This window comes from Maniola jurtina, chromosome 4 (assembly GCF_905333055.1).
Source record: "Maniola jurtina chromosome 4, ilManJurt1.1, whole genome shotgun sequence".
Classification (NCBI taxonomy): domain Eukaryota; kingdom Metazoa; phylum Arthropoda; class Insecta; order Lepidoptera; family Nymphalidae; genus Maniola; species Maniola jurtina.
This window is the reverse complement of record NC_060032.1, coordinates 3,057,572-3,071,257: the sequence shown is the minus strand read 5'-3', so window position 1 is coordinate 3,071,257 and position 13,686 is coordinate 3,057,572. Positions and strand designations below refer to the sequence as shown.

At 39.7% G+C, this 13,686-nt stretch overlaps 1 protein-coding gene and 1 long non-coding RNA gene across 11 annotated transcripts in view; one reads left to right on the top strand and one right to left on the bottom strand.

Annotated features, from left to right (window-relative positions):
* Window positions 1–7,291, bottom strand: part of LOC123864413 — a 21,788-nt gene extending 14,497 nt beyond the window's left edge. The window contains exon 1 of the long non-coding RNA XR_006795772.1: window positions 7,281–7,291. This is a non-coding gene — a long non-coding RNA (uncharacterized LOC123864413). The remainder of the gene's footprint in view (window positions 1–7,280) is intronic.
* LOC123864363 (FERM, ARHGEF and pleckstrin domain-containing protein 1) overlaps window positions 1–13,686 on the top strand; it is an 84,677-nt gene that overhangs the window by 42,497 nt on the left and 28,494 nt on the right. For 7 of the 10 annotated variants that reach the window (XM_045904731.1, XM_045904730.1, XM_045904732.1 and 4 more), the window contains 3 exons: window positions 143–169; window positions 640–726; window positions 833–920. In XM_045904731.1, the coding sequence (XP_045760687.1) occupies window positions 143–169; window positions 640–726; window positions 833–920 (202 nt within the window). Of the gene's footprint in view, window positions 1–142; window positions 170–639; window positions 727–832; window positions 1,031–1,078 lie in introns of all 10 variants that reach the window. The other 3 variants (XM_045904735.1, XM_045904738.1, XM_045904740.1) reach the window with 2 other exon arrangements.

Below are 13,686 nucleotides of genomic sequence, written 5' to 3'. Positions count from 1 at the left end.
CACGCACGACTTTACACAAGATAGTAAACTTAATAGCTTTCATTTAGAGATATTAGTAATTTCATAATACTTAGATGTAAATTGCGATCTATTTTTATTTTTGCATATAAACAATATTTGTTACTTTTTCCTTTTTTTTCAGCTTACAAAACTGTACTGCAATCAAATCGTAAGGGCTTTACTCAAAATTGTCTATCTCGTACATTCCTAATTTTTTCCAAAATACATCTTTAACTGACTTCTGCATATAAATCAAACTAGCATTCGTTTCGACTGAGAATTTTAGGTAACTTACTACTTTACTTTACCTTACTTACTTTTTGAAATAAATGTCGATAACGAATGCTGCATTTATTATGTAAGATTCATCATTCCTTGTGTAAGACTCTATTAACAAATCATTTTTGGAACCTTTGGCAAGCTTTTTTATTAATTAATCGTGCTTACATCAAGCAAAGTCTTTAACAGCTCATTACTTTGTTCGTTTTTACAAATTACCTCATTGTTTTACTAAATCTATCATCACAGTTTTTAATTTTACTGCACCATTTAACATGTACTCTAATAAATAAAATTGTATGTTAACAATTTTATATGTCAGTTGTATGTTGTATAATGTTAATCAATATTGTCAAATAGGCGGGTCCCGCAGTGGTGACACATGCGGAGGTCAATCATCATCCTACGGAGGATTCGCCTCTGCCTCCTCAGACGACGACACCGTTGGTGAGTTGATGTCCTTCTGCAGTATTACTGACCTTCAATGTTCATTTTAATGCTTCACTGTCTCGCCGTTGTGGTCTTAATGATAATTCGTGTTTCTGTGCCGCAGACATCGCCGTGTTGGACGCTTGCGGAGGGCAGTGGGCGCGCGCGCGCTCCCACTCCGCCGCCTCGTGCGTCGCGTCCGCGCACGCCAGGTCAGACGCACACCGCCACGTGCACCCACACGCACACCCACATCCACACCCACACTCACACCCACACACCCACTGCCACGCGCCCCGCCGCAGACTCCCCGCCCCTTAGCGTCTACCCGGACTTCGTGCTTGCCAAGCAGTCCTCCAGCTTCAACAAGTCCTCCGAGCGCCTCGAGTACGAGCTGTCGCAGAGCAACATCTACTCCGCTGCCTCCACGCGCTCGTCGCGCTCCGGCGCCTCGCTCGTGCTGGACGAGCCGGACGAAGCGCCGCCGCCGCTGCCGCGCCGCGCGCCGTGGCGCCGCAGCGCCAGCTGCCGCAACCTGCGCGACTTCAGCTTCGACGACGCCGGCCGCGCCAAGCGCCGGCCCGCTGCCCGCTCCGTGCACGCCGACCTTGATGCCTACTGGCCGCGCCGCGTCGACTCGCCCGTCACGCGCTACGACGACGCGCGCACGCTGGCTTTCGTGCTGGGCGCGAGCGGCTCGCTGGACGCGCAGCGCGAGCTCATCGGCCGCACCTACTCGTCCAGTTTCCCCGGCGCCACCAGCGAGCCGCGCCTCGACTTGCCCGGCTTCGTGCGCAGCGGCTCGCAGGACGACATCTCGCACGACAGCTACGAGCTTATCGAACGCTCGGACGACGAGTCGGAGCGGCGCCGCTACGCGCGCGTGCGCCCGCGCTCGCCGCCCGCTCGCACACGCTCCTGCTCGCTCGACTCGGGCAACGACCTGGCCTCGGACGACGACCAGTCCCTCTCCCATCTCTCCGAGGCCGAGGACCGGGAGGCGAATCTCAATATTTCTGGTCTTAAATATAAAAGCGACAATGATTTACCGTTGGATCCCTTCCTCATCGACGATCCGAGAATTCTCCCGCGGGAGAAACTGTCGGTTCGTTCCGATGGGAATTTCTATAAGGAGATCAAGCGCACTCTCGGTTCTCGAACCTCCAGTCAGGAATCTAAAAGCGATATTTATGACTCTAAACTGTCGAAGAGTAGTGCCGAATCTAGCAAAAAGTCCAGAGACAGCGTGTACCATACCGACAGCAAAAAATCTCGTGAGACTCTTAAAAGTAAAAGTTCCGACAGGTCGGGTTCTAGAACGTCTAGTCAGGATTCCAAATCCGATTATTACGATTGTAAAAAGAATTTGTATGAGCCTGAAGACTTGCACATTAGGCGTCGTAGTAGTATTCAGAGCGCTTACATTGACCCCTTCGAGCCGATATCCCCTTCGTCCAGTCAAGATTCTGAGAAAGATTTTTACGATACCCAATCGACATTTATAGGTATGGAAAAGCCAGAATATAGGGAAAAAACACTTTTCGACAAATCTCACGAGGACCTCATTGCAAATTTGGCTACCTCGCCCAATTATTATCACATTCCCACGCCATACTCTACATTTCCAAGTAATAACAAGCACAAAGAATCTACTGCTTTGCATTCTTCGAGCTTACAAAATGTAGAACTCGATCAATATGCTCAATATTCTGATTCAAGTCCAATGAAAAAACCCGATGAATTGTCAACTGAAGACGAAGATATGATTCCGCGCACAACGCATATATGGCCCGAGAAAATTGCTGGTTTAGATACCGAAATTGATAATAACAGAGCGGTTAAAATGCACAACTACCAACGGCGTCGGTCATCTGAAACTGTATTTAGTTTTGATAAAGATAAAATTGAATCTCTGACGCGCTCAACTAGTAAGGAAAATCCGCCTTCGCTACTTGTTAAAGAATCGTCGAACGAATCGGATGTTAATGTTCGAATATTGCCAGCAATGGACAGTATCGAGTATGCTAAAAACAGAGCTAAAGCAGCCGCTATTCAATCCGGTACTTCTTCCATTCTTCAGTCTGAGTTTGATAAGTCTATGCGAGGAAAAGTTCACACGCATATTATTAGAAAAGAAAATTTAAAAGAGGAACTTATGGCTAAGACACACTTTGACGAGTACAACCCTAAACTTATACTCGATACCAGTTCTAGTAGTCGCCTTGCTGATGCCGCAGTACCATATATTCATCCAACAGTAGAAAGAACAAAAAGTGATCCCAATAGTTTGGCTAATAGACCACGATTTAGTAGTGTTAACTCGAGGAGACATGTGCTTATGCATCAAAAATCTATCGATTTAACACCGGCAGAATCTAGTGATGAAGATTACATTTTCCGTCAAATTCCTAGTGCTCCCCCCATCGCAACTAAGCGGTCCCACTTTGAATTACCAGCAAGACACACTGATGTTGTAAGACCACTATTTGACTTACCACAAAATTATTTCAAAGATTTTGATGACTTTAAAGCTGGATTTAATGACAATAAAAAATCTGTTGAAGACAGTTACGATATTCCTTATGTTTTGCATAAAAGACACATAATGAATGGCACTGCTCCTTCGCCTCTTGGGGATAAGAGACAGCCGCCGGATATTATAACATTGCCACCGCAAAATGGTCGCCATGTTGTTAACGCTCACTCGAGATGCAAATATCACGATCATCCTAAATCTCCTCGTTCTCCTAAATCCCCTAAGTCTCCAAAGTCACCTAAATCGCCCAAGTCACCTAAATCTCCCAAATCTCCAAAGTCACCAAAGTCTCCAAAATCACCAAGAAATAGTATTCAAACAGACCATGTTTCAAAGTTTTTGGAAGTTGAAAATCGTGACTTTCTGTTTACGCAAAATATTGATTTATCAAAAGTTGATCCTGTTACTTTAGAAGTGAATAAAAGCGGACAATTACAACATTTACCTAGTCCAAAAAGGGATATTACAAAAACTTTGGATTCTGCATTGCTGGAGACCTTAAACTCTAAATTAAGTCAAATAGAAAGTGATTCGGCTACAAGTTCAAAAACGGATAGTATGAGACAAGAGTCACAATATACACATGATATTAAATTTTCTATAAACGGACGAAATGTTCAACAGCCACCAATTTGTAAAGAGCCAAAGCCTCTTACAGCTGCTGAAAAGCTACGCGCGGATATTAAGTCAAAATCAGAGAAGTTACCCTCTAAAAGAATGCCTAAAGGTCGCGGTACTGGTAAAAAAGGAGTAGGCGGTAAAGTTAAAAATAAAAGTAACAACAAAATAAGAATAACGTCGTTCTCATCTGATGACGAAAGTGTAGATTCTGATGACGTTTTTGGTACCACAGAAGCTGCACCAAAATTAGAGTTTTCTCCACCACAGTCTCGCAAGGATTTGGAGCCTATACTTCAACATGAATATGATAAAATCACATCGGGTGCTTGGCATAGAGGACAAACTATGAGTTCAACAGAAATAGAGGGATCACCGCCACAATGCAGAAAATTGGCTGAACTGGAAGCAAAATATAACCCACAGGTTTTAGACAGCGTGAGTGGTACTGCCACGGAATTGCGGCGAATTTCTGAGCGATCTATTTCTATTCCAAGTTCAGAGGATGATATTATTCCCAAGGCGCCAGAAATAAAACAAGTCAGCAAAGAAAGTTCTACTTGGGAATATAATGAAAACATTCCGTCTCCCATACTAGAAAGTACGGAATTTCTGAAATCAGATGATGAACAGCTTATTGATTTAGAAATTCAAAAAGTGACAGGAATTCGTACTACATCGGAAGAGAAAAGTGAAGTTGATAAGAAAGATTCAAGTAAGCTTGATGTAAAAAAGAGTTTACGTGATGAATTAATTTCACCGATGCTTCGTAAAACTGGTGGAACTCCGATTCTTTTTGCGCATGCTAGACTGAATCTTTCTGAAGGTTCGGTATTTTCTCTACAACGTCAAAAAGCTCAAGAGTCTCCCACGTCTAGCCGTAGGGCTAAAAGTTTGGACACACCAGTAATTCAATTGCATCGATTGCCACCAATGAATGCTTTTTCGTCGAAAGATGATACTGTCGAGGATAATGAGGAAGAAATTATTTTGGAGGAGAAGTCATTGATAGATGATAAGTTACAAAAAACTGGTATTCCTAAGAAAGATATTATTGATAAAATTGATGAAGTGGAAGAAGAACATGCCGCAGAATCGTCATCGGTTCTACCAAATTCAGTTCAGATTGATAAAGAAGAAATGAAACTTTTAGAAGATTTAGTTGAACAGCGAAGACCTCGTTCATTTAAGCGGCAGTACGATATAACTAAAATATTATCGAAAGCAAAATCACCGTCCAGATCTCCAATGAATAGGTCGCCTTTATCTCGCTCTCCTTTATCAAAATCACCCTCTCGTTCACCGACTTCTTCCTTGAATTCACCAAGAGGGAGTATTCGTAAATTATCAGATTTGAGTGAAGATCAAATAGTACCTGATATCGAAAGAATTAAAAGAAAAGACAAGAAAAAATTGACATTAAAACCAAAACCTGATGAAAAGAAAACTAGTAAGTTAAGTAAGGCTGGCTCTCTGGATACAAATGCTACAAAAGTGAAAGCTCTTCAAACCCAAAAATCATTGCCATCAACACTTAAAGAACGTCCCGATTTCTTGACAGTACCTCCTTTAGATATGGTGAGAGCTAAAAGTCAAGAATTAGATCAAGCAGTAAAAAGAGTTTCTAAAGAAAAATCGAAATCGTTAGAAAAAATGGAAGTTAAGCGGGGCGGCAGTAAAGAAAGAACTAAATCTCAAGAAGATAGTGATACAGAAATCGCGAAACGTAAAGAAAAACAACAAATGCTCTTTGAAGCAGCATTGAAGCAGACGAAGACGTTGATAAGTCCAGTGAAGGATACATTGCCACCATTTCCACCACCTGAAGATAAAATTTTAGTTAAGACAGAAGGTGACAAAATAATCATTGAAACTAAAATTAACAGTAAGGCTGAAGATCATGTATTTATAGCAAAATCGCCGAAAAAACTTGATAATAAACTTGCAGGGAAAATAAGCAGAAGCTTTGAAGATCAAAAGACGACAAAAACTAATAATAAAATTAATAAAAGTATGGATGATAAGTCCCAGTCGTTGGAAGATAAATTTGATGATTTGGCGAGTTTGCAAAAATCTCCTAAAACTTTATCAAAGAAGCAAGAAATTAAGCAACAAATTGAAGGCAAAGTAGTTTACCAGAAAGTTCATCCTAGCGTAAAATCAAAAAGTTTGGATAGAAAAGTGGATCCTTACTTGGAAGCAAAAGTGAAATCCAAAAGTTTGGATAGAAATTATGTAACACCTGCGTCTATTGTGGAACCGACTACTGATAAACATTTCAAGCTAGAAGTTGTTACAGTTGACGTTCATCCAACTGTAAAAGAAGAAACAGACACTGTTATTCAAGAACATGAAGCAAAGGAAGTATCGCCTACTAATAGTTACAAAGAAAAAACTGAAGACGATTCTTCTATCGAGTGGATAACTAGTTCTCAGAATACTGTCATAGAAAATGATACTCAAACAGTAATTATGGAACGAAGAAAAATTGAAATATATAATAAACAAAGACAGTCAGAACTTCATGAAAGCAAGAGTAGTCAAGACTTGCAAAAGTCATTGGATGAAAAGAAGCCACAAGTAACACGTTTGACGAGTGAAGAAGAATCAATCACTGAAGTTAGTGAATTAAAAATGTCAGATGACAGTAATATGTTGGGTATTTCGTTGCCTTTTATAGATGCTGACAGTTCATCAGATCAAGATCAAACTTCTAAAAAAGAAAAATTGACTAAATTGCATCTAGGTAAAAGCGACGATACATCGGGGATGACTGAGCATTGTGACGAGCTCACAGCTGATACAGATATGCCGCTTTCAGATACATCTAAAATTAAAAAAGCTGTAGAAGCGCAAAGTACATTTGAAGAGTCTTCGGCGAGTTTAGCTGAATTCTTAAAACATGAATCTATGTCACAATTATTGCTTGAAAGTGAATCGGAAGGTGAATTAAAAATTAAAGATTTATCCAAATCGGTAGATTTGGGGTTGAAATTTAAAAATAAAAATAGAATTATTGTAACTCCTCCACAAGAAAATAGCCCCACTATTGAGAATCTTCCATTTGTTGATTCCAGTACTTCAAAATCGACACATAAATCTGAATCTGGCGATCACAATGGTAGTTCTGGAAGTGCAAATGATATATCACCCACAGATCAAAAGAATGAACAAAAAACACTTTTACCGACTAAGTCAAGACGTAGCGAGTTGCTTAAGTTAAGTGCAGAACGCTCTCGAAGTTCGGAGTCTACTTCTTGGACAAGCATAGAAAAAGATATAAGTCCTTCAAGTGCTAATATTAAAGGAAGCTCGATTGATGACGAATCAAGTGTGAGTTGTTCTATTGCGAGACCTTTAGGTATATCTCAAGATATTGAGAAACTTAATAAAAAAGATAGAGAGTGTCTCGAAGAACTGAAACAAGCTATGGAATATGGCGAAGAACATTTGTTGTCCCAGCATACGCTATCAAGTGAACATTCGAAATCGAACTCTAAATCCCCGTCCCCCATTCCTGAGATAGGCCGTATTGAGAGCCCAAGAAGTCCTTCAAAATTCAGTGCTAGAAAATCTCCCACTCCAACTTTGGAAAAACAAGGTCAGGTAGATTCACTAAAAGCGCCATCTGATTCAGATTCCAGCTCTGAAAGTATTCATAAGACTGTAGAGCAACTTTCAAAGCCAAATCAAAGAAAGAGTGGCTTAGACAAAATAGGAAAATGTGTGGTTGAGGAATCGGAGTCCAGTCACTCAGCTGCATCGAAAGCATCTGATATTAAAAAAGAATTGCAAAAAACCGTAAAGAAAACTAAAATTGCAATTACAATATCTCAGGAAGACCAAAATATGACAGTTGATTTTGATGATGATGGTAACGTTATTACTTCATCTTTTGAACAAGAGCTAATGAAGAAAAGACGTTTAAAAGACACTGACCAAAAAAGTTCTTCAAAGTCAAGTATGGACACTACAACAACAACGACGCCATCGAAAGGATCTCTTAGCGTTGATGACTCATCCTCTAGACGAAAAGTACGGCTCGATGAACAAAAAAGCTCATCAAAGTCAAGCATGGATTCAAGAGGATCTCTAAGCGTTGAATCAAGAGGTTCTTTTGAGACAACAGAGTCTACGTCGGGATCTTTAGGTGAAGCTTATCGTCGTGGGGAAGAATTGAAACCAACTTGGCGACCATTTTTTGGAGCTTCTGGTAGTGAAAATAGTACTAGCATTGAAGAAGCTTGGATTCCTCAAGATCATGAAGGTTATGAAAGTTTAGCTGTAAACAAAGATGTTTTTGAATATAATAATCAAAGAATGTTGGATGACTTTCATTCATTTTCTAAAAATCCGCCACTGTCGGCGAACACTTCGAAAGATTCCACTGAAGCAGATTTTACTGACGATTTGAATGATTTTCCCGTTAATTTCCTTTATCCCGCTACGTCGTCTACATCTGCGTCTGATGTCGTTATTGGGTATGGACAAAACTTTGGGCGCACTTTATCTCGGATCTCAGAGCGCAGCACGGCCTCAGAAAAAACTAGCGCAGATGAAGACTCAACTAAAGCGTGTTCACGGTCCGAGAGCATAAACGAGGAATCTTTAAATTCTAGTGATCACCAAGCAAGCCTCAGTTCAGATCCCCCGAGTAATGCTAATATTGCGTATATATCTGATACAGATCGAAGGACATCAGCAGAAATGCCTGATATTCCTATCGATCAAACTAAAATCAGCGAAATGTATTCTGAATCTAAAAAAGAATTAGACAAACTAAATAGCAAGAAAGGTGAAGATGCTGCTGAATCTAAGAAACGTGAAGGAAGCAACCTTTTAGCTCCTTTGAAACAATCGTCGGCAAGTGAAAGTCAAGATTCTGAAGATTGGCCATTACCAGAGTTACCACCAGCGGTTACGCCAAAAACAGCCATGTCTGAATTGGCAAGGCAAAAATCCAGTGAGTATGACGAATTAAGTTCTTTCGTTTCTGGAACTTTGGAAACGCCTATTGTTGAAAAAGTTCATATTTATTATATGAGCAACGAACCAGAACAAGCAATGAAAGTTACAATACGATCAGAGAGCTCTAAGGGTCATGTAGGATCAGATGATGACAGTGATACATTAAATAACGATGAAGATTTGGAGCGAGATATTCAAGAATCTAAATCGGAAAAATCCACAGAACAAACTTCAGGAGATTTACAGACAAAGTCTAAACCCATTCCTTATGATGAATCTGGCTACATGGTTGAACCGTTAGAAAATCATGACGAATTTACATGTCTTAATAAAAGTGTAGTTCCTAACTATGACAAATCATGTTTAAGTGGTACGATTAGCAAAGCTTCATGTCTAATGGGTGATATGGGTACATGTTGCACACGGGCTGAAAGTAAATCATTTACTGCAAAGAGCAATATTGAAGAAAAAGTTATAATAAGCCAGCCCCAAAAGTCACCAACAAACCATAGTCCAATATATGATGAAGATCATTTATATACTGACGATGTGTTTGGTGCTGGTGACAGTAAGTCACTTTCACCTGATTTTGATAAAAGTCTGTCAAAAATAGGTACTCATAAATTTTCATTTGGTTCCAATAATTCTGACACATCGATTGACGATATGCTTTCGCAAACGAATGTGGAAGACACCGTTCGAGCAGTGGCTAAACTTAGCGTTGGAAGTTCAGGAGCTTGTAAAAGGTGTAGCCATAGTAGCCATTCAGAGGAAGAAACCAGTTCCTTTGGCACGGATTTAGATGGTACTGTTAAAATAGGCTTGCCACAAAAGAAATGCACCCACAGTTCTCATTCGGAAGATACTTCGATTTGTTTAAGTATTTCAGAATGGTCTACAGGTACAAATACAGTGCGACAATATGCTAATCTGTCTGCTTCAGAAAGTATATCAGCCGTGTCTATTCCAAAGAGTGAGAAGTCTGAAAAAACTGCTGCAAAAAAATATTCTGCTTCGCTAACAAGTAAAAAATCAGAACCGATACCAAAAATGAGTTCCCAAGCAGAAGCAAGTTCAAAAAGTAGCAGTCTTGACAAAAGTTCTGAGAATATTAAATATGACAAGCTGTGTAGTTCAGATACAACAGGTTCTAGAAAAGGGATCGATAGTAGTTCAGGGACAAAAAGTGATAGTACTCTTACGTTAGCTCAGTCTATATCCGACTGGTCAGCTAGTACAAGTCACACTCTGATTGCTACGGCGCGTGAAGATCAACCAGAGCACGATGATACTAAGTCTGACAAAACCATTGTAATGGAGCCTTCTCTCGTTGAAGAGAAAGAGGATGCTGATTTGAATACTGGAACAGTTTTATCACCTTCCAAGGAAGGTAATGACGCCAATGAACCTGTTCTAAGACTAACAGCTTCATACACTGGAAAGACTGATAAATCTTCTTCAATAAGCTACAGTGACAAATCAGATAAATCGAGTTCCAGTTCACTAAGTAGTTTACAAAAACATACTAACGGGGTTCTCAGATTCGATCAAAGACTGAAAGGATTTCCTGCATCGCATGATTTATCACAGGATCGGTATTCGAAAGCGCCGCCTAAAAGTTACAGCTACGAAGAAGAATCGCACAAATATGTTCGACCCACATTACGATGCCAGAGTGAAGACAGTGGCTATGATAAAACATACTTGTTTGGTCCACAACCTGAAATAGATATCGATATACCTTCTCAATTATACAGTCAAGAAGAAAAGCACAGTGAAAGATACCAGAGTCAAGAATTTTCTAACATTATTCGAGAGGAATCTAATAGTCAATTCGTAAGGTCTGATTACAAACCTCTAGCAAAGCACGCTAGTTATGATGATAAAACACTATCTAAGAATCAGATTAAAGAGTATAAAACATCTCAACAGTACCGAAGTAAACCGAAGAGCTGGTCTTTTCATGAACATTATTTGTCTTCATCTGATTTACCGATTATTACAGTCCCGGAATTACCTAGAGATTCTATTCACAGAGATCTACAGGAGAAAAGATCCCAAGATAGGTCTGGAAAAACACCTCTTTCTAGATGCTCGCCTTATTACTCAAGTAGTCTAAGCTCTGAATCTCCACCGATACAGCCTCTCAAAGCGCCAGTCAAAAAATCGCTACTGGTGAGAAATATTTCGCTTAAAAGCCCGCCGAGCGGGAATGATACCGACAGTTCTTTGGATGTAATAAGGGATCCTCGCGAGAGGATGAGAACATTTAGACGTAAGAAACAAGTCACAAATACTCGTAAAAAACAAGAAAAAATACAAGATGTGTTAGAAGAAGATTCTACAAAAAGTCAGTGTTCCTCCGAAAGTGATAAATTCAAAGGGACCAAGTATCTGGCAGTCGATGATTCTGTGCGACGAATCGAGAGTTCTGAATGTTCTGATAGTTACATTCCCGAAGTGGAGTCGGGCTCGTCAGAAATGTCTAAAGCAGATTCTAAAAACGGTGACATTCAAGAGCCAGTCAGCTATTCTGAGGACGATGAACAAGTGGGCTATGCCAAGTATAAAAGCGCTTCGTATGAGGCACAAAAGTTTCCTGTCAATATTAATCCAGTGCAATTTCAAGGTTTTGGCTCTTCTGCTGATGAGGATGAAATGGGTTTTCCTCGATTCGACAGGTTAGGACGATTGAGACATCCTTATCTTGATTCCCAGGAACCACCCTTTGTCCCCGAAGGTAGTCCTCCGAGGACATCGTACTCAAACAGAAGCAGCCGTCAATCCTCATTGAAAAGAGTGAAGTCTACTACTTCATACCGTTCGTCTGACGATAAATCTTTAGGCGAGACCTCGGGCCAACACCAGCCTAGACCGATATTTTATGATGAGACTAGTGACAAAGAAGACTCTGATGACTATGCATATCCAATCGATACGATAAAAAGAGCGCCTAAAATAAGCAAGTCCGGTAGTTACCTGTTCGACCGTGGCGAGTCGCTCGCCTATTCCGATACAGAACTACCACAAGACAAAGATGAATATGAGGAATATAGAGGCAGCCCTTATCCGGAACATTATGAGGAAGGTGATATGTTCCAAACGCAAGAGTTTTACCCTCAATACGAACATAACATCGAACGGATGGATGAGAACGACGAGCGGTTCGCTAGAGACCTCGACCAGCGTTTCAGCTTAAATAACGTCGAACGTTTTTATTCTAGCCACTATGTTGATTCGCAAGCTTCGAGCGACAGTCCCGAGCAAAAGTTCGACGTTTCCACCCTTCCTCCGCCTCTATGCTCCGATGACGAGAATGAATAGCTGCATTTTTAAACCTTAGACCAAAGTCATCGTAGACTAAACCCGATGTTAGATAAATATTGTTAATTACTCGGTGCGTGAGCGTGTCACTTTTACGAACGTTTGGAAATTTTGATTCTAATTCGCAATTAATTGTTATAATCGTATTGGATATTATTAGGAGTCCTAATAAATTTAATATTTACATTCTCACTTTGAATAAAATTAGGAAAAATATATAGTGCCAATTCCCGATGTGAGTACTCGGCTATCGTGTAATTTAAAGCGAAATTATACCTTGTCCTAGCTTATTAAGTATGTAGTTGTATGTGTACTGATCAGTAAAATATACACTAGTGACTAGACGACACTAAATCGTTTTGCTATTCTTGTTTCAAACTATTTTTTTTGGGTTTGATGTTTGAAATGGATGGCAGTCGAAAGATTTTTCAGTATTAACTTTACTTCTTTAATTTATTTAGTGCCAAATTATTATAGTCCTATTCCGCCTTTGTTGAGAGTTAATTAATTATTTAAGTAGATGCGATTTGGTTGTTAGAAATATAAATTTTCCATTATGTATTTATAACGGCTGTGAAATCCTAAGTACGTTGGGATCCAAGATCTTAATTTTACTTAAGTTTAGTGTTACTGCTCAACTCTGTTACCGTATCATTAAGGGATCCTTCACATTATAAGAAATTACTATTTTTTTTATCTGTACGAAAAATTAATAAAAGTGAAAATAAATAGGTAAAAAGTGGACAGGGAAGCCTTGTACCCTTTTCTACAGAGAAAGTACTTCAAGTTTGAGAAGTCTACGATTTAGGAACGAGACAAAAAAAAGGTTTTGCAGCTTCAAGTCAAGCATGAGGCAAACTGAGGCTACGTCTATTTATCCTTCTCCACTCTACGCTTCATACTATAGTTTCTTAAGTGCGAAAAAATCTGATATTCATCCTCGTGGCGCGGCGCGCCTTTGACTGTGTCAGCGTCTCCCTTTTAACTACCGAGGCATTAAATCATTTCGGTCCGTTATGACCACTTCCCGATATGACCACTTCCCGATACGGCCACTTCCCGATCCGATCACTATGAGTGATGTCTAATAAGTAGTTCTTGTAATGCAAAGGAGCCCTGATAACTTAAGGCAATGTTACTTACTCACTGCATCTAAAACTAATCTTAAATTTACTATCACCACATCACACAATAAGACTAACAAAGTAACCATGTCTGCAATCGTGCCAAATCTGCTCAATTTTTTCCACACTTTATTGTAGCTAATAATTTTTATTAAAATTTTTGAACAATGAATTATTATATTACAGTAAGGAAGTTAGGATGACTGTTGTTCAACCACTATCTTTTTAAAGTTGAATTTATGCATTATAATGACATAATTAATACAGCTTACACACGTTTTCCATTTTTACAATAGTTTGAGCATGGGAAAAGCAATTATTAAAGGGGCAATTCACCGCAGACATTAGGCTGCTTTGAAATATGTTGTTACAACTGCTAATAATAATATGATAATAATTATATTATTT